This window comes from Arvicola amphibius, chromosome 4 (assembly GCF_903992535.2).
Source record: "Arvicola amphibius chromosome 4, mArvAmp1.2, whole genome shotgun sequence".
NCBI lineage: Eukaryota > Metazoa > Chordata > Mammalia > Rodentia > Cricetidae > Arvicola > Arvicola amphibius.
Genome location: NC_052050.1, coordinates 62,616,143 through 62,637,276, shown reverse-complemented (window position 1 = coordinate 62,637,276; position 21,134 = coordinate 62,616,143). Strand labels below are relative to the sequence as shown.

The following is a 21,134-nucleotide window of genomic DNA, read 5'->3' as shown; positions in this document are numbered from 1 at the left end:
CACCACCCCATCTTGCCCCATGCTAGTTGATTTTGTTGCACCAATGGGTGTGTAGATGGAAACAACAGTATTCTGTGAGACAGGGGACTGCTCTCCTTCAGGGAAACCCCCCTCATCAAATAGCCTGAGGGAGGATGGGCCAGAGAGAATAAGAACTGGCCACAGTCTCTGCTTAGAAACCTGACTCAGGTTGTGCAGTCTCTACTATCTCTACTAGATGATTCTGATGTTTCTACTTAAAATTCACTTTTGTACCCCCATTTGGTTGATGAATCGACCCTGATTTTTTGCCTATTTTGCATGTTTATCATATTTATTTATATATATGTATATTTATTTGTTCTGTTTTCCTTTCTAGAGAACCCTTCAGGAGAGTAAAGGCCACAGGCACTCCCAAATGCATAGGGCCAACTTGACATATGGAGGGTGTTTCAGGAGTGTCTAGGGAAAAGAGAGAGAGAGAGAGAGAGAGAGAGAGAGAGAGAGAGAGAGAGAGAGAGAGAACATTGTGTTGGTAGGACAACAGAAAGATGAGGAGAACCACAGTATCACATGAGGGGGTGGGAGGATGTCTCAGTGTACCTGACCTGAGCTCTAATCAATGCTGGCTGCCCAGATCAATCACAGGAACCTGCCCTGGCTGTCAGAGAAGGCAGTAATCCCTGTTGTGGGTTTTGACCTGTGTATAGCCTACTGTGGGCAGATTTCCCTTCATGGCCCACCCATCATCCCATGCAGCTGCACAGTGGATTTAGCTTTATCTTGGCTGGAAGACTCCAAAACTTAACCAGGTGAAGTCATTTGCCAGAGAGACTTGAACCTCTTTTCTGAGTGGTGTGGCCCTCCTGTGATCTGTCTGGCCCTGCCCAGTGACCTGCCATGGGCAAGCCTCTTATATTTTTCTTCTGTAGTTGGGGTCCTCATCTACAAATGGGGATTTTGCCAGAACCGGGAGTGGACTGTTTTACCAAGCTGCTATTCTGGAATGCTATTCCCAGGCCATGGAAGTGAGTGCACTATGGGGGACACTGGAAGGTGCCAGGAACACACTTTGTCCCCTCATACACTGTGGGAAAGGCAGGTGCTTCCAATTCCTGCAGGTCTCAGAGGGAACACCACCTACACAGGGGCCAAGGGTTAAGTATCCTGATCGCTATGGTTGGGCAGGGCACCATCTAACAACCCTACGCTGGGCCCTGGGTAACAAAGAGGCCCCTCCCTAGAAGGCAGCTGGGCTTGTAGGGCATACAGCCACCTGATATATAAGGGCTCTCCCCACACCTGCTCCAACACACTGCCAGGATCCACCTTTCTCGGGACAGTGTCCCTAACTGGACCCAGAAGGTGAGGGGACTCTGAGGCTGGAGCCTGATGCTGGGAGAAGCTGAATCCTGGGGTGGGCATGGCTTTGAGGGAACTCAGGCTTGCTCTGGCTAGTGTTCAGGGTGTTCTCGAGGTTCTTTACTGCCAGTGCTGCCCACTGCTGTCTTGTTCTCAGGGTGGGCAGGCTGGAGCAGAGGTTGGGGCTGCGGGTGTGTTTGCTTGGCATTGTGTTGTCTGTGGGGCATGGTGTCTCTGAGCTCCGGCTTCCCTGGCAGACGTGAGCAATATGGCAGCATGCTCTCAGTGCACTGGAAGATTTACTAATAGATTGTTGGAAGGCATGGAAGGGACTGGAGATGCAGCACAGTTGGTAGAGTGCTTGTCTAAGAAGCAGGAAGTTCTGGGTTTGATCCCTAGCGCCTCATTACCTGGGTATGGTGGCACATGTCTATCAACCCAGCACTCAGGAGACAGAGGCAGGAGGATTAGAAGATAAAGATCATCCTTAATTATGTAACCAGTTTGAGGCTAGCCTGGGCCACATGAGACCTTGTTCTTCTGGCAAAAAGAAGTGATTTACAGGCCTTATGCTCCACCACAGGATTGTCTCTGCCTTTCTGCTGTCTGCTAGCCAGGTCGTGACTTCTCTGGGTTTGAAATAAGACTCGCCATCAGGCTGGCGGGAGCTGAGGTGATCTGTGCAGTGAATGTCCTTCTGTGACTGCTTCTCCCCCAACTTTTGTCTCCCTTCCCCTCCTCTTGCATGGTAACAGTGCTCTAGAGGTCTTTCCCCAGCATCTGGGGGTTTCAGGCCTGGAGGACTGTCTTGGTATATGGAGGAATATGTAGCTGAGTGCAGAGCTGTGTGTCACATACTCTACATAAGACATGTTCGATTTGCCCTCTGGGTTTCTAAACCGTGTGGTCACTGGGAATGCATATGGGTTTTTGTCCCTTGGCTGGACTAGCTTCCCTTATTTTTTTACTAGTCCCTAGTCAGTCAACCAGAAGGCCATGCTGCTGTGTGTGCTGTGTGGTGGGATGTGTGTTTGATCTGTGGTACGGGACGGAGCAGGAAGAGGGGTATCCTGAGACAAGGTCAGCTTAGCTTCAGTCTGTGGCAGCTGTCATGGGACAGTCAAGCTTCAGAGCAAGCCCACCGGTGAGCCTGGCTGCTTCCGCTTCTGCCAGAGGTTGCATGTCTGTGGGGTGGAGACACCAGCCTGTCTTCAGGTAGAACTATTCACTAGGGCTCCACAGGAGACAAATGTTCTGTCTGCCATGGTTAGTGGCAGCTGCTCGGCACAAGTGACCGTTGACTATCTGAACAGTGAGCGGTTCCTGAGCCGAGGGACAGGTGCGTCGTTACCTACCATGAGTGAGTTAATCTAAGGACCCACATTGGTTAAGGCTGCCATTTATAGGGTAATAAGATTATGATCAACGAGAGTTCCGTGCAAATATTTGCTTCCCATGCTGCATTGCTACTCAGACAAAGAGAAATTCCTTGAGCTAAGACTTAGGATCCTAACAAATGTGGCCAAAACCTAGCAAACCCCAAAGATCTAATTCAGATGACTGGCAGGTAAGGAAGGCCAGGTACTGAGAAATTGGTGCCACATTAATCTAACTCAGGAGCTTAGATGCGTTCAGGCCCTGGCTTCTGAGGTGTGCCACATGAGTTGGATGCAGAATGGAGTGGGAGTGAAGGGTATGTATTGTGTCTCAGCTCTGAAATCCCCAGGAGTAAGAGCTTGGTTCTGAGAGCATCATTTCTCTCTTCTAGGGCTCAGTCTTGTCCAGGTGCTAAGAAATTACTCAGATTAATGCATGTACAGGGCTTGGAGCAGAGCAAGGGTCCACAGGTATCTGAATAGGTGGTGGCAGCAAAGCCCCCTGAGCATCAAAGTGAACGCAGGAGATCCCTGCATGGAGAAGAGACAGTGTACTCTGAAGGGAATTATTTCTGGGAGGACACAGATCCTGTGGCAGGGGAGATAAGGGAACTACAGAACCCAAGGGAGGTGAGGAGGACACAAAACCCAGGGCCACTCTTTTTATCTGGGACCCAATTAGGATTTGGATCTCAAATATACCACAAACGCCTGGTCATTAGCAGTGGTTCTATAGTGAGATGCTGGAACCTTTAGGAGGGTGGCCTGGGAGGAGGAAGTTAGCTCATTGAGTGAGACCCTGGGACACACTCCTCTTTCATGGTCACTCCATGGCTGCATTAGGTGAACAGACCTTCTTCATCATGAACTTCTACAAAGGCCCGCGTGATGGGGCAAAATAACTGACACCTCTGAAGCCATGAGCCTTATAAATCGATCATCTCAGGGATTTTGTCATAGTGACAGGAATCTGACAGACATGTAACTCGGCTGCAGCAGACCTGGAAATTGTTCTGTCTGCCCATTTGCAGCTGAAACTCAATCTTGTGTCAGGCAGGATGGATGAGAGTCACAGTTCTGTGTACCTGTGCAGGACTGAGTTTTCTACCCTAGAAACAAGGACAGACCACGTACTAAGCTTGTTTCAGTGTCTTTCAAACACTTTTGATGGTAGGCATTCCAAGATCATGGACTGCTTTCTTTTGTCTTTCCAGGTTTGAGGCTCCGTGGCCCTATCCTTGGGAGAAGCCAGCCCCGCCATCATGAAAGGCATCCTCATTGCTGGTGTCTTTGCAGCGTTTGCCATCACAGTTATAGGTGAGAGAAGCCCCCTTCTGGATAAAGTCTTTTTCACCACATCAGAGTATTCTTGTTCTTGGCATCCTGGTACCCACCACCTGGCCCTCAGAGAGACCACTCTGGTAGTGGTCATGGTTGGATCTTCCTGTTGAGGGTTGATGAATAATGGGGAGAAACTAGTGGGCATTGTTCTATCTCATGGGATCAGTTTGGGGATCTTTAGAGAACAGTCAGGCATCCCATCTGGATCTTTCTTCCTGTGGTGGGTGTGGTGCTCTGGGAATGTCTACTGGTTGTTAACTTCTATGAATACTTTCTCCCCTCAGACTCCTTGAGTTGCTTACAGTGCTCCCCATCCACTGAGAACTGTTCCACTAATAAAACTGACTGTGGCAACGAGAAGTTCAAAAGTTGTGTGGAGTCCTCGGTCAGCTCCACTCTAGGTGAGTGGGGTTGCCTCTATCTCTGGAACTTGTGGGATGTGGGAACTAAAGAGAGCATGTACAAGGAAGGACACTTGAATTTTGGGTTGTGCTGTGAGGCTAGCGTGCCGTAATGATGACTCCCCAGTGGTTGAGGTGAGCAGAAGCTGCATGGCAATATAGGCACAGAATCAAACAAGCAGATAAATCCTGTGCTATCTTGGAAATCAATACCACTGATCAAAACCTTGCAACCTTGCTCTAGGTACTTTTTTTGGTAGATGTAAACAGAGCAACTCAGAACTAAATAAGATGCAGGTATCTTGCCTGGAACATGTATGTTTTTCAGCCATCTCTTCTCTCAGCTTCCTGACTCCTTTCTTTTCTAGATCAAATATATTTTCCTTGGTGAACTCCTCCCCAGGCATTCTGACTGATGGGAACCTCTTGAGGCTCTTAGAGTTCTTCCATGCACAAAAGCTGGACAGGCAACAAATTGACATCTAAACCTTGCAAGGCCTTAGTCAACAATGGGGCTCAGGAGATAGGTCAATCAATAAGGTGCTTGCCACACAAACATGAGGACCTGAACTTGTCCCTCAGCATCTATTTAGAAAGGCCAGGCATGGCAGTGCATGCCTGTAATCTCAGCAGTGGGGCAGCAAGACAAGATGATTCCTGGAGCTTGCCAGTCTAAAACTGGTGAGGTCCAGACTGGCTCATGAGCCTTTACCAAAAAATAAGTCAAAGAGTCATTGAGAAAATCAGTGTTGATCTCTGCCTCTTGAATGTTAGAATTGCAATTATATGCCAACATGGCCAACTAACTTTACTTAATTTTTTTTTGTGGTGCTGGACATTAGACTCAGGGCTTTGCATATGCCAGACAAACACTCTACCACAGTTCCTCAATTTATTTTGACCAATTTGATGTAACAGCCACATATAGCTGATGTCTCCATACTGGGTAGCTCTGACTGGGCTCTCATGCAGTTTCTAGGAAGGAGCCATAGATGGTACTGTGGTGATGTATCATATACCAAATCCCACTATGCCTACTTTATTATTTTTTCAGCTGTTAAGACAAATTAGTGGCCTGGGAGGGCTGTATATGTGTTAGACTAAACCACCATCTTCTGGTGTCACTCCTGAGTAGCATTTGTACCCAAACTTTTGACATGATAATACATTGTCACCCACAAAGTTCATGTTCAAGAACTGAGAGAGGTGGTTAACAGAAAAAAAATTGTGAAAACTTTCAATCATGTGTTGAGTAAGTTTACAACTTTGTGCTGGGTCTCATTTACATCTCTCCTGGCTGCACGCCCACATGAGGCTCACAAGGTGTAGGTTAGCTAAGGGCAGAGTTTAACCCATTCATCTGCTAATATGTTAAAGGAAGGAGTTCTCTCTGATGGGAAAGAGCTTTCTTTTTGCTCTTCCCCCTCACTCCCTGCCCAAGATAAGATATCACTACGTAGCCCTGACTATACTGGAACTCATGATGTAGATCAGGCTGACTTCAAACTCACAGAGATCCACCTGCCTCTGTCCCAAGTGCTGGGGTTAAAGTGTGAGCCACTATGCCCCACTGGATTCTTCACATTTTAAGAAACCTTCTGCAGTTTCTCCCAAGATGTGCTGAGCAGAGGTTCAAGTCAACTGCTCCTGTATGAAGCACTGTCTCCTCCAGATGCTGCTCCTCCTGGAGTCTCTCCAGATGCTAACAGTCAGTGTTTGTCTTGATGTAGGAAAGTCCCCGTATTCGTACGAGAACAAGTTCTGCTCAGAAGATAAGTGCATCAGCAGCACTAGTGCTGTAGTGTCCTTCACGGTGCGTGTGTCTGATGATCAAGAATTCAATTTTTCAAGCCAGTGTTGTGAAGGAGAGGCATGCCCTGGCAACAATGAAGGTTTGTACTGGGCCCAGCAGTCTGTCCTGTGTCACACCTCCATGCTCCACCCTTGATTTTCTGCCGGCTTTGTTTGGCTGGTGATGGATGTTTCAAGACCGGGCACTTTAGCACACAGGTGGATGACATCGACATCTGACTTATTGCAACCACAAGAGAAACATGAAAGGTACCCAGCCAGCCCAAATACCATGCTTTCCCCCTTTTCAGTGAAGATGCGGATCTCATTTGTGTGCCAAGTGAAGCAAGTGCTCATTAGTCATTCTTAAACTTTGTGATCTCAGGGCCTCAACCACCAGTTTCTTTAGACAATATCTCCTGCAGTCTAGGCTCACATCAAACTTGCTATGGAGTCAAGGATGATCTTCACCCAGTCCTCCTGCCTCTGCCTCCTGAGTGTTGTGATTGTAGGTGTGTGCCTGTAGTATATATATATATATATATATATATATATATATATATATATATATATATATATATATATAAAGGTATGTGTCTCAGTAACAAGAGTAACTCCCCAAGTCTTTTGCTTATATGGTCTCTACCTGCTGACATTTACTAGGTTAAAAATTAAAGTGAAGGCTGGGCGGTGGTGGTACACGCCTTTAATCCCAGCACTCGGGAGGCAGAGGCAGGCGGATCTCTGAGTTCGAGGCCAGCCAGGTCTACAAGAGCTAGCTCCAGGACAGGCTCTAGAAACTACAGGGAAACCCTGTCTCGAAAAACCAAAAAAAAAAAAAAAAAATTAAAGTGATGCGGCGAAGATTGGAAATAACCAAAAATAGTCCTTTTATAATTATTCAATTTTAATACAAAGGGAGATAAGGGAACTTACAGAACCAAGGGTCCAGCGGAGCCGAAGGTGAGCGCGGGGCAAACGAACGGCCCACCTTCCGGCTCCCCAATCCTATTTAAGGGGCATGGCTACCCCGCTGGAGCAGCCACGCCCCTGAACGCAGGGATTGGGCCAGCTGCCCCAACATTAAAGTGAAACAAATTCATGAATCTTAATTCATTTACTCAAAAGTAAAAATATTTAGCCAGACAAGGTGGCACATGCTTTTAATCCTAGCACTCTGTAATAGAGGGAGAGACAGGTGGATCTCTATTAGTTCAACACCAGCCTGAGTTACATAGTGAGACCCTGTCTCAAAAGACAAAAACAAATAAAAAGTTTACTAATACTAATAGAGTTTTACAAAGAAATAGCTTCCAAAAAGCATTTAGTAAGATGAATGGCATTGTTCCATATATATGCATATATGTACATATATGTATATAAATTAAATATTTATTTATTTTAATTTTACATGTATGAGATTGTACGTATGTGTACCATGCATGTGAAATGCCCACAGAAGCCAGAAGAGGGTATCAGATCCGCTGGAGCTGCCATGTGGTGACTGGGAACTGAACCTGGAATTGAGCCTGTGCTTCTAATTGCTGAGACATCTCTCTATCACCTCACCCTCAAATATATATTTTGAAAGAATGTTTTAACTTATAACTTAGAAGGAAGCTGGGATCTCATGTTTGCTTGTGCATTTAGTCTGATTTAGTCTCACGAATAATGTGGGGCTTCTGGAAAATTCTGCTGCATGCACAGAAGGCAAAAGGAGTAAAAGAAACAGATAATACCTTGTTATAAAATTGGTTTTAACTTTTTGGGATCCTTGCAGCGCCACAGGGATCCAGGGGTTCCCGGACTACAATTTGAGAAGTGGTCATCTATGTCAAAGTCTTCATTTAGAACCATTGTTCTTAACCTGTGGGACATGACCACCAGAAAAAAAAAACATATTTCTGATGGTCTTAGGAACGAACCCCCAGCTATAAATTAATTTTTGTTGCTACTTGATAACTGTACTTTTGCTACTGAGTGGTGTCCCAGTTCCTAAGACCATCGGAAATATGTTGAAAACTGCTGATTTAGAAGAAGAAAAATTTGAGGGCAGAGATGGTGAAGTTCATTATCAGAAGCACAGACAGGTGCAAGGCTGGTTCTCAATGTGATTTTTTTTATTTTTATTTTTTGTTTTTCGCTTCATCACAATATGAAAATGGACCTTGTTCATCTGCTCAGGACAAGTCTTAATGCCAATCAGATACCTATTGGCTAATGCTTCAAACAGCTGGCTGGCATTGACATTGGCTACAGTTTGGATTTTTTCCTTTCTTGCTCATGTCAACCCCAGAGCACTGTTCTTGCAGACTGGGTGCCCCATAAGGGTGTGCCTCAGGGGTTATGCATAGGAAATGTTTGGACAAAGCATGTATCTTTAGGGATAGATCTGAGCTTCCCAGTGGCAGACCCTCCAGCAGCTTCTCTGCCTGCCTGTCCCCTTCTCCCCAGGGCAGTGTGATGGCATGATTCTAAGTAATGGCTTTCCTTTATCCAGGTAGTGGAGAAGAGGGTGATGGTGGTACTTCTCGCGCCGACACCCAAATCCAGTGTCCTTCTTGCTATAGCTCCAACACAACAACAGCTTGCAAGGAGGAAATCCGGCAGTGTTCCCAAGGAGAGCGATGTGTCCACATCATTGCTGACCATGTAAATGGTAAGTCTGGGGCTTCAATTCCTTAACATGGCTGGAGCTGAAACACATCAGGCCTTGATTCAGGTGCTGAGATAAAAAAGCAAAAGGACTGGGAAGGTTAGAAGCAGAGCAGGGATTATCTCAGGATGCCTTTCAGCTAGAGACTGCCAGGTGTAAATTGAGACTGCTCTATTTCCTGCTCTCCCAGATCTGAATAATCACACAGAAACTATATTAGTTACAACACTGTTTGGCCAGTGGCTCAGGCATATTTCTAGCTAACTTTTACATCTTAAAGTAACCCCTGTCTATTAATCTGTTTATTGTCATGAGGCTGTGGCTTACTGGTAAGGATCTGGTGTCTTTCTCCTTCTGCAGCTACATGGTCTCTCCCTGATTTCATCTTCTTTCCTCCTCTGTCTCTGCTTCGATTTTCCACCTTGCTATATATTCTGCCCTGCCATAGGCCAAAGCGTCTTCTTTATTAACCAGTGCTAATAAAACATACACAGCATACAGAGGGGAATCCCACATCAGCCACAAAGCCTTCTGCTGGTCGCCACTTCTGCTCTTAGTCCAGTACTATTTCTGGTTGCCTTTCTCCTGCTCTCCTGTGGTTAAACCCCAGGCTCACTTATCTGACTTCATGACCCTCTGGCACTTGCTTTGGTACTAGGATGCCATTGCTCAGTAAGAGTGAATAGGTGTGATTTTAATATATATATATATATATATATATATATATATATATATATATATATATGTTTTTTCTATATCTTAGATTGGGGCAGCTAGGGTCATCTGGTTATTTCTTTATTTTTCTATAAAAGTAATCTGACAGTGCTACCATTTTGTCAGAGTATCCACCTACCTGATGGCAGCATGCGATGAACATTTGCTTTTTGCTAGCCCTGGGGCCACTACTACCCTGTAGCTCTGTCCTTATTTTCTGAGGACAGAGTAGATCTCTACTTTGCTACTGGTTGTTTGTGATGAATGTAGGGGGGTGGAGCAGAAGGTGGGGGAGGGGGAAGAAGGCAGGGGCGCAAGGCTACTCAGCAGTTAGGTCTGGAAGTGAATGTGTAGTGTCCTTCTATAGTACATTGGGTGGAACCAATGTGTCCATCCTGGCTAGTGGAACTCTTGGGAATGTGATTTAGTGACTTCCAAGAAGGAAAAAAAGTGGTACAAACCAAAAATAAATAACTAGCCTGTCTCACCTAAAACATAGCTCAGACTAAAAGGGTTTAAGGCTTGCACCCAAACACAAATTTCATTTCAATTTTTGCTTGTCAACTTCAAAGCCTACCTATAACCATGGAGTTTCCAGTGGATCCAAGCCTCTATAGATTTTCTTATTCTGGAATGTCTGTTCTCTCCCTCGCTTTCTCGGTATCTCTGTTTCTCTATCTCTCTTTCTTCTCCATCCCCTGGGCCCTCAAACATACAAAATATACATTGTACCTCTGAGTTAAACCACAGCAAAAAGTCACTTTCCTTGAAATGGTTGAGGTACCCACACTGCCCTGGTCTTTAATTCTAAAGTTGTGCCTAAAGGCAGCAAAAGATCTCTGTTCATCTCATGCCCGTGTCTCCTGGTGGTGTCATCTCATTGACACTAAAAGTCAGCAGGTCACAAATTTTCTTTATTGTTTTGTTCAACGTCACTTTCAAATTTCTATCAAGATGTGCGTAGCACGGCACTTCCTGACTCATGTTAGCTCGACTCTCAGCACTGATACCTGGGACGAAACAACAGCAAACTTTTCTTTCTGGGGTTTGGAGGTCTCTTTCACACATTATGCTCTGACAGAACCAAGTTACTTCATGCCTCTGGGAGATCCCTGTTTCCCAGGGAATGCTTGAGTTGCTGCTGACAGACCCATAGGGGCACAACCACTCAGAAGTAGCTGCCGTTGTGACTATATCATTAAAAGTGCTAAAGACCTTTTACTTTTTTTAATCATTTTTTTTTTTATTTTGCAAACCAACCACAGTTTCCCCTCCCTTCACTCCTCCAGTTCTCTCATCCCACCTCCCTTCTACCCATCCCCCATCCACTCTTCTTCTGTCTCCATTCAGAAGGGGTAAGGCCTCCCACGGGAATCAACAGAGCATGGCATATCAAGTTGAGGTAGAATCAAGCTCCTCCCCCACTGCATCAAGGCTGAACAAGGCTTCCCACCATAAGGAATAGGTTCCAAAGTGCCTGCTCATGTATCAGGGACAGGTCCTGGTTCCACTGCTAGGGCCTCATAAAAGACACAACTGTCACCCAGATACAGAAGGCCTAGGCATCTGAGCTGTCTGTTCAGAGTTCATGAGCTCCCACAAGCTCAGGTCAGCTGGCTGGAGACCTTTTTCTACAATAAGAAACTGTGTAAGCAGGCGGAACTTTGAGGTAAGATAGAGACGCTGAGCATTTCCTGTACACTTTCTGTAGACTTTCCTTTTTCTGAAGGAAAACTCAAGCAGGAAAAAAATCAGACCCAGCGGAATGAGAACTGAGGGAAATATTGGAATTTGGGCTGGAGCCCAGGGTACCCATTGATTCATTCCCTTCTGAATGGAGAGTTGAAAGAACTGCCCCTGAGCCTGTTACCCAGGCTTGCCCTTTTTTTCTTTTTCTCCCCCTCATCTTCCTCTCCTTCTTCCTTCTTCTTTCATTCCCTCCCCTCTGTGTTTTTCTTGATTGAGTCTTGCCATGTAGCTGAGGCTAGCCTTGAATTCATGATCTTCCTGCTACAGTCTCCCAAGCACTGGGCTTGCAGGTGTGCACCACCATGCCCTATTTGTTCTTGGCCTTTTCATCTGACAGCTCCACAGGAACACAAGACAAGCAGCATCCAAGATCTAGCTCCCATCCTTTCTTTAAGCCTGGATCAGCAACCCACATCTCACAGTCTCAGTTGCTTTTGGGGTTGGGTGGGGAGGGATCTAACTTCTGACCTTCATAGTTCTTGTACTGCTACTATTTGGTGTTAACTCCGGACTTCCTCCTTGAAGTTGGCTGTCAGAAGAGGGGCTCAATGGCTTGCAGATAAATAACTTTGCATGGGCTGGGGCTTTGGTGGTAGGGTTGTATAGAGTTATAGAGTTCTGACTGTCTCATTTGCATCTTCAGGCACTGTACATAACAAAGTGGAGCTAAAAGGGTGTTCTAATATCGATGAAGCTACTTGTGACATCCTGAATCCTGGGAACGTAACAGTTGGAGAATTCACTTTCCAGACGGTTAGCTGCACAAATGAAATTACAACCACAACCCCAGCCACAGTCACCACGACCCCTAGTACCAGCACAAGCATCAAAGCTTCCTTCATCTCCTCTGTCTTCGGCAGCCTCCTTCTTCTGAAGCTGCTATTCTGAGGTCCCTGGGCTCTGCCCCACCCAGTGTCCCATGGGCGTCAATGCCCTTTCTGTTCACATACCTTCCAGTTTAATTGTTCAGTGGGTTGGAAGTCACAGGACTCCAGGCAATGGTAGCAGCCACATTATGTCCTTTATTAAAGTGTTGTTTCACTTCTAGACAGTCTTTCCTGATACGTTCGGGTCTGGGTGTGGTTCAAGTTCCTGCTGACCCATTCTCATCTCGGGTGGAGGTAGGGTCTTTGCTCTGGAGATAGAAACTTCTTTGCCTCAGGACTCAATGATATCCCTGCTCCTGGTCCATATTGTTTCTGAGAAGCTGAACCTGTGGCCTTGCTGGCACCTTCTATTAGCATCCCTGTACTCCAGTGTTCTACTTGCTACTTCCTGTGCAGTCACATGCAGGAGGTGCCCCTGCTGAGCCTTGTTGTCCCCTGTGCTGCTCCTACTACCAACACAGAAGTTCAGCAGCCTTTCAGTCTGGTACGGCATCATGACATCTGGTTATTCAGCAGTTGTCCAGAGACCCAGAGCAGATGAAGGAAAAATGTCATCCCAGAGGCCTGTTCTATGAAGGCCCAAGAAGGGCAAGCGAAAGGACTGCAGAGGACCAAACTGCTCCCGCTGGCTGCATGATCAAGTCTCCAGGAAGATAGAGGACAGAGGAGCTAAGAACCTGGGACTAGGAGGTCTCCTGTAGTACTGTGCAGATGGAGTGGGCTGCAGAGCCCTGGTTCCTTCACTCAGAGAGTTAAACCTGATCCTCCATTCCATATCAGACACCCAGGGGGCCAGATAGCCACTCAGACCCAGGCTTGCAGGGTTCAGGTTTAACAGTAAGGTGGACATTGAGCTAATTTTGGATAAATGGGGTTTTCTGCAATAAAAAAATCAAAAGGTGTAAACCAGCAAGGGTCTTTATTGTAAAGAGTATTTGACAATGACACAAGAGCAAGTCACCACGAGGGCTATGATAGTACACATCGTTGTGTTCACTCTGATTTACCTTAGCTCTTAAAAAACTATTTATTTTTACTATTCTGTGCACATGGTGTGTGCTCACAAGTGTGCAGTGCTCTCAGAGGCCAGAAGGGGGTGCCAGATCCTCCAAAGCTGGAGTTATAGGTGATGTTACAGCCTGATGTGGCTGCTGGGAAGGAAATTCAGGTCCCCCACAAGAGCAGCAAGTACCCTCTCTTATGTGCTGAGCACTCTCTCCAGCCCACCTTAGCTCTTTATTTTCAGTTTCATGTTTACCTAAAAGTTATAAAACCAGGAGGGCTTGAGAATGCCTTCACCCAGGGCTCCAGTTTGCTGTCTGTTGCTGTGATAACATAATCTCACAAAGAGCTTAGGAGATGAGGGGCTTAGCTCAGCTCACAGTTCCAGGCTACAGTTCGTCACTCAGGAGAAGTCATAGCCTCAGGAGTCTGATACAGCTAGTCACACAGCGTCCACAGTTAAGGGCAGAAGAAACATAAGCACACAGCATCCCTTGCTGACCTTGATTTCCTCTCCTACAGTTCAGGACCCTGTGCCCAGGGGATGGCACCACCCACAGTGGGATGGGTTTTCTCGTATACTTAATGAAGACAATCTCCCCCACTACAGGACACGCCTCCAGGCCAACCTAATATAGACAAACCCTAACTGAGACTCTCTTTCCAGGTGGTCCTAAGTCAAACTGATTTAAAGCCAATCATTCTACTCCACCTCTTGACAACTGGTCATACAACACAACACTTTTAAACCATGATATTCCAATTCCGAAGATTTTTATTTTTATGTTTTGCCTGCAAGCATGCCTGTGCACTGTGTGAATGCCCTCAGCGCTTCCCCCTCAAAGCTAGGAGAAGGCACTGGATTCTCTGGGACAGGAGTTACAGACAGCTGTGTACAATCACAGGAGCAGCAGCTACTCTGGCCCCAGGATAGCTCATTTCGTCTTCCATTTTAGATCTGTTTCTCCAACCAATAGAAGTGACAGAAACGCACAGAGGGAAACACGGAGAGACACAGAGTAAGGACAACCCAGGGTGGCCACCACACAGTCTTGAGCCAGGGGACTCTGGTGACGTCTCATGCAGAGCCCAGACACTAGGGCTGGGTCCACCCTATGCAGAAGGTACCATAAATACCTTCCTTCTCCAGAAAGAACAGATCTAGGTGACTGTTTAGGGTGGAGGATTTGGAGCAGAGGTGGGAGAAGTTCCTGGGGCTCCAGAATGTCTCAGGGTGTACACTCCCTAGGAACTGTCAGTTCCTGTTCAATGGATCCAGAGGTTCTGAGGCCTTAGAGTTTCTGGGAATTTCACCAGGGTCTCTAGAATGTTGCTCTCCTTAAAGAACGCAGACTCTTTAATTTTTTTTTTATTTAAACATTTTTTTCATTTAATTGCATACCGACCAGTTTCCCTTCCTTCCTCTCCTCCCATTCCCTCCCTCTGACTCCCCCTCCCTATTTCCTCGCTCTGAATCCCCTTCCCCATCATCCACTCCTCCTCAGTCTCCATTCAGAAAGGGGCAGGCCTCCCATGGACTTGAACATATCACGGCACATGAAGTTGAGCTAGGACCAAGCAAGCTTCTCCCCATGCATCAAGGCTGGGCGAAGTAATCCAGCATGGAGAACAGGTTCCTCAAAGCCAGCTAAGTGCCAGGGACAGGCCCTGACATCACTAGGAGCCTTACAAACAGACCAAACTACACAACTGTCACACATGTGCAGAGGTCCTAGATCGGTTCCATGCAGACTCCCTAATTGTTGGTCCAGAGTTCATGTGCTTTCACAAGATCAGGTCAGCTGTCTCTGAGAACACGGACACTTTAAGCCAATAGGAAGTCTTTATTTGCTGGCTGGAGGGCTACAGGGTAGCTTTCCCAAATTGTGTAACCCTAAGCCTCACCGTTCTTGGTCTTTTAAGCCCCAAAGCTACAACCTGTTTGACACTTTGGTTAGCAAGAACAGTTAGCAAGAAGTAAAACTACAGAAGCCCAAAATCAAGGTTAGTACATTTGGGGACTTTTCCAGACCTGGGACTATGGACAAGGTCTTTGATGGATTAGGTCTTTGTTCCCATTTTGGCAGGTGTGGGGGCCTGCATGCTGGGCTCTAAGATTAGAATTGTGCCTATAACATGACATCAGTTGTGCTAAGGTCTTGGGGGGTCTGAGTCCTGTTACACAATCAGATCAAAATAACCCCAAATTCCAGAAAGGCACATACCAAATTTTGTGGTTCCTCTGTACAGTATCTGAAGCTCCTAATGGATTAATTTTTTGCTCCAAATGACTTAAGAAGCCTCACCCTTCCAGCTCTGCCACCTGCCACACATACAGCTTTTCTCTTGGGTTTAGGGTGGCTCCACTCCAGACCTGCAGATTTACGTCGTCTTAGCATCTTCACTACCCTGGAGTCTCCATGGCAACTGAGACCACCTTCACAGTTCCACACAAGGACTGACTCTGTTACACAATGTCAGCCCTCAGATCTTCTCCATGACCCCCTAAATCCTGTGTCTTTTATGCTTTCCAAACTAGTACCATGTGGATAGCACTTACATCCACAAGCTCTGCTGCCCGTTTAAAATGTAGCCTGCCTCTTTTGGACCATAGCTGTATCAGGATCTGAGTGTTGACTTGAGGAGATGCCTCTATTTTGCCTCATCGAAGCTTAGAACGTCATTTCAGTGCTGTTGATTTCTCTGACAGTCACAGCTGCGTCTTCAGTCCCAGCCCAATCAGCACACAGAGATTCTCAGCCAAAAACGCCACACAGAATGACCCGTCCGCATTCCCAATAAAGTCTTTGATATTCTCTAAAACCCCATGTGTTGATTCTCAATTGTCTACATTTCTTACAGAATTTTAATCTTCCAAGCTCCCATTGAAATGTCCCACCTCTCCATTTCCAGCATCCAGTGGCTTTTCTAGCCCAGTGTGCCAAAAGCTCTCTCATCCTCCCTAGAATATAGTCCAAAGTATAAAAGCCATATGGTCAGGTCTACCACAGCAACAATATCATTTCCTCAGTATCAACTTTTTCTCTGGTTTAATTTCTGTTTCTATGATAAAATACCCTGACAAAAAGCCACTCAGGAGAAAAGATTTGTTTTAGATCACAACACTAGGTTACAGTCCATCACTGCAGGGCAGGAGCTCGAGATGCTGGTCACACCATGTCCACAATCAAGAGCAGAGAGAAATGTATACATACATTTCACTTTCTTGTTTGCAGGGTCTCTATGGTGGCTTGAATAGGAATGGCCCCCATAGACTCATGTGTTTGAATGCTTGGGCCATAGGGAGTGGCACTATTGGGGGTGTGGCCTTTTTTGGAGTAGGTAGAGTGCTATTGGGGGAAGTGTGTCACTGTTGGGGTGGGCTTTAAGGTCCCATATGCTCAAGCTACCCTCAGTGTGGTATACAGCCTCCTTCTGCTGATTGTGGATCAAGATGTAGAACTCTCAACTCCTTCTCCAGCACCCTGTCTGCTTGCATGTGGCTGTGCTTCCTGCCATGATGATAACGGACTAAACTTCTGAAACTGTAAGCCAGCCCCAATTAAATGTTTTCCTTTATAAGAGTTGCTGTGGTCATAGTGTCTCTTCACAGCAATAGAAACCGTAACTAAGGCAACCACTAAAGTCTGAAGTATGGTTTCTAATTCCAAGCCTGGATTTAGGCGAGCACCTCTTCATGTCTTAGCTTTGCTACCTGTGCAGTGGGGACAATGATCATGCCTGCTGCGCCGGCTTAGGAGAGATGTATATGGTTTTTGTGATGTGTTGTACCCAGGATATGGCAAAGAATCAATGTTAGCGGTTAGCAGAGGATGCAGTTTGGAAGCTGGTCCTCTCAGAGACTTCTTTAGCATTCATTATTATAAAATGAAAATATCAACTCTGAAAAATGTTGAAGATGACTTGTGTCCTTCAGTACCAAATACTCAGCCAAAATTTAATTCTTTATGTGAAAATTCTCAAGCACATCCACTTTCTTAGTATGCAAACCTGCTTTCCTCATTGAGAGACAGCGAACATTGCTTGGTGTTTTGACAGCAGAGGGGGTCTTTGCTGTTACTAAGGGAGAGTGCTGTGTGTGTACATCTGACAACTTGGGGATGCATCATCTGTTCCTAGACGTTTACACCCAGGTTAAATCTGCCAGATTTTCACTTCAATGATGATTCATAAGTATCACCCGCAGGTCTTCATGGTAGAAAAAAAGTCCCATTTTTAATGTTAATCTTGGATTAGACATGAAAATCTGCTTTACAGCTTCTGTGATTTGATGTCTCACTGATAAAATACTTTTCAAATTCTCATGTAGTTATCATGACCCTTCGCTCTCTAAGCTCAGGCCTTCTTGGTCTCTTTACAAGATGGACTTTCAATCTCTGCATAGGCAGGATCCATGTCTCTGTAAATCCTGAAGAAGCCTTGGTGGGCTGAATAGATGACACAACATTTAAGAGCACTTGCTGCTCTTGTAAACGACTGGAATAGGTTCCTGGTACCCCTGTGTGGGGGCTCACAACTGTTTGTGACTCCAGTTCCAGGAGATCTGATACCTTCTCCTGGACTCAGTGGGTACCTGCATAAATGTGCCCCCCCAACACATGCATATACACACACAAACTTACAAACACACTCACATATGCACATACACACATGCAGATACATGCACACATATACATACTTGGATACACACATACATACACACATACAGATGTATGCACGTATACAGGTAAATCTTGTTTTTTTTGTGGCTTTTTGAGATAGGGTTTCTCTGTGTAACAGCTTAACAGCTCTGACTGTCTTAGAACTATCTCTTACAGACAAGGCTGACCTCGAACTCATAGAGATCCTTTTGCCTCTGCCTTCTAAGTGCTGGGATTAAAGGCATGTGTCACCACTGCCTGACCAGGTAAATCTTTTTTAGAAAGATTCAGAACAAGGGAGTTTCTGTCATCACCAACCCTTAAGATTAAGGGATCCATGTCCTAGAAGGAGAAACTGAGGCAGGATAGAAAGATAGGAAAAACTAGACACAAACCATGCTTCTCCTGAAGACATGTATCTTCGCTTCCTTGTGACCCGTGCACAGTAACAACGCTGTTGTTGACCTAGGTTTTTCTATCACCAGTCCATAAACCCACAGAATGCACCTCATAAATGTTATGAGCTCTTATGAGCTCATTTACTAACGAAATGTTCTACAGCTAAGAACAAGCCTAGCAACCCATTTAACAGTCTGAGTCCTACAGTGTACTTAAGAACTCACTATGTCATATGTGAATAACTATTATTACGGTGAGTCAATACGACTTCCTTAGCACTCACATCTGTTATGGAGTCACTGTCCTTATGTGTCTTCATCTGGGTCCTAATGACCTCAAATCTACATTCAACCTTTTTAAAAGAAACTTTTTGCTTCAAAAATTTAAGTAAGTGGGTGGGGAGTGTGTAAAAACCATTCTTGGTCTGTTGGAGATGCTGAAGGTGAGTATTCCTCTCTCCCTCCCTCCCTCCCTTCTTCCCTCCCTTCCTCTCTCTTTTTCTCCCTCCACCCCTCCCTCCTTTTCTCTCTCCTTTCTTCCCCTCTTCCCTCTCTCCCTTCATCCCTTCCTCCCCCTGCTCTTCTCTCCCTTCTTTCCTCTCTTCATCTCTTCCTTCCTCATTCTCTCTCCTTGCCTCTCTTCTCTCATACTCATACCTTTTTTTCTGGATTAAGTGTTTTTAGAACACACCCATAATTAGACCTATCATTTTTTTTTAATATTTCTTAGGCACCAAACCCTTCTCTCTGGTCACACTGAGTGAGACATCAATACGAAATCCAACAGTCCTATCTGGACTCTGACCATTTTCAGACTTAGGAATGACTTGGTCTTTTTCGGCAGAGGCTTCAGCTCAATCCCAGTCTCCTTTGCGCCCGCTCCCCACTGTGCCCAGTTTTGCCTGTCACAAAGCCCTGTCAGCAGAGAGTGACTCAGGGACAAGGTACTAGGAGATTGTCTTGAGATGTGATGGTTTTCTATTTTAGTTTACTGTTGTCTTAAGCCCTGACTCCTTCTGCCTTTGAGTCATGCTGCTGGCAATCACCCTGAAATGCCATTTTTCCTTGTTCTTTCATTGGCGTGGAAGCGTCACGGGAAGTCAAGCCTCTAGGGGGCGCTATTGAACTTATCGGTGCCATGATGCAGTTTTGTGTTTCCCCTTTTCTCCCATTTGTTTTTTAGTCAACATTAAAGCCATATTTTTCATACCAGAAATCAAACTATCCAATTCCTTGGGGGACTTTCTGGGACAAGGTCTCATATAGCTCAGGCTAGCCTCAGACTTGCTATGTAGACCAGGAGGATGAACTTGAACTCTTGATTCTCCTGTTGTTACTTCCTGAGTGCTGGGATTACAGATGTGCTCAGTGGGGGTCTGAATTCCATATCAAGATGTAAAGTACCTCTGGAAAGCCTAGATAATGTTTTTGTATTCCTTTCAATGAATGAGCCACTCAGATAGACTTGATTCTCTTGTGAAGACTGGCATTAGATTGGAGGGCCCAACCTTGTGCTATTGACACTGGAGGCCAGATGCATCCCTGAGGTGTACACTTCCTGGTGTGTCTCAGGACATGAGTAGCATCCCAGACCTTTTCTCTCTAGGTGCCAGACACTCCCCTGGATCTGACAACCTAAGGACAAAACCATTACTGCAAGAAGAGGGATTATTGGCCATTGTTCTAATTTGCTTTTTGTTGCTGTGATGAACCCCATGGCCAACAGCAACCTGGGGAGAAAATGGTTTATTTCCTCTCACAGGTTAGAGTCTGTTATCAAGGGCGGTCAGGTGGGAGCTACAGCAGTGTGTGACTTGGAGCAGAACTCACGGAGGAATGCCGCTCACTGGCTTGCTCCTAATGGGTGACTCAAAGGCATCATGATTCCACGGCCCTGATTTTGTATGTAATCCAGGACCACCTCCCTGGGTGGCATTGCTCACCATGGCTGGGCCCTCCCATACAAATCGTGTATCAAGAAAATGTGCCACAGACTTGCCTACTGGTGACTCTCATGGAAGCATTTCTCAACTGAGGTCCCCTCTTCTTCGATGGTTCCAGTTTGTGTAGATTCCTTCCTGCAGAATGAAGTACCAATGTACCCTTATAAAACAGAGCATGCAGGACCCCTGCCATCACTACATGTAGTTTCTAGCAGATATGCACTGAGATGCACTTCTTGAAAATGCCAGCTGGAGGCACTGGGAATGTGTCACTTTTCCTGAGGAGACCTGAACAGTGTCTGTTCATCCAGAGAGTGCACTGACCACAGACCAAAGAAACAGACCCTCCCAAGTCTACCTGGGTGAACCAGTGAGTGTGCTGGGGTTGCTCAGTGAGGAACAGGGGTGACATAGCAATTGCTCAGCCATCTTTCCATGAGCCACTTATGAGAACCAAGGGCTCTGATAAAGACTAAAGCAAAAGGCAAGGGTTTTTGGCATTACTGCTTTGTGAATAAAGTGGCTGTCCTTTGCTATAGGTTTTCCGCTGTAGCTGACCTCCCTTTCTGTTATGTATTTGAAAATGAATTCCCTCAGTTCAGAACTGTTTTGGGAAAACAGTTTTCTGCTGCCAGGCCTTGTTCCTCTCTCCCAGGTAAGCACAGAGATCTATCTTCCTGCAATTATCTTTATCAGCAGGCATTTGATCAATATTTAGGGTTCAGGCAAGAACATGCTGTTTAAGATATTCACAGATCTCTGAGGACATAGAATTACTACCTGCCCCAAGTTGCTGTTCTGGTTTTACCCCCACTTAAAAGATTCTTAACCTCTTATGCTGTCTTTCACCTCACTTGATCACTATAGTTCAGGA

The 21,134-nt window shown here is 45.8% G+C and overlaps 1 protein-coding gene across 1 annotated transcript; it reads left to right on the top strand.

Annotated features, from left to right (window-relative positions):
- The first annotated feature begins 3,979 nt into the window (after positions 1–3,979).
- Positions 3,980–12,257, top strand: LOC119811485 (ly6/PLAUR domain-containing protein 8-like). Its single transcript, XM_038325415.1, has 5 exons — positions 3,980–4,034; positions 4,343–4,459; positions 6,190–6,351; positions 8,751–8,909; positions 12,013–12,257. Exons 1-5 carry the CDS (start codon positions 3,980–3,982, stop codon positions 12,255–12,257), a joined length of 738 nt encoding a protein of 245 aa, XP_038181343.1.
- The last annotated feature ends 8,877 nt before the right edge of the window (positions 12,258–21,134 follow it).

What these genes read in the sequence shown, in the direction of transcription:
- LOC119811485 (XM_038325415.1), top strand. Translation starts at nt 3,980, where the DNA reads ATGAAAGGCATCCTCATTGCTGGTGTCTTTGCAGCGTTTGCCATCACA. An exon ending in CTCGGTCAGCTCCACTCTAG is followed by an intron (nt 4,460 to 6,189) that starts GTGAGTGGGGTT and finishes GTCTTGATGTAG; the next exon opens with GAAAGTCCCCGTATTCGTAC. An exon ending in ATGCCCTGGCAACAATGAAG is followed by an intron (nt 6,352 to 8,750) that starts GTTTGTACTGGG and finishes TCCTTTATCCAG; the next exon opens with GTAGTGGAGAAGAGGGTGAT.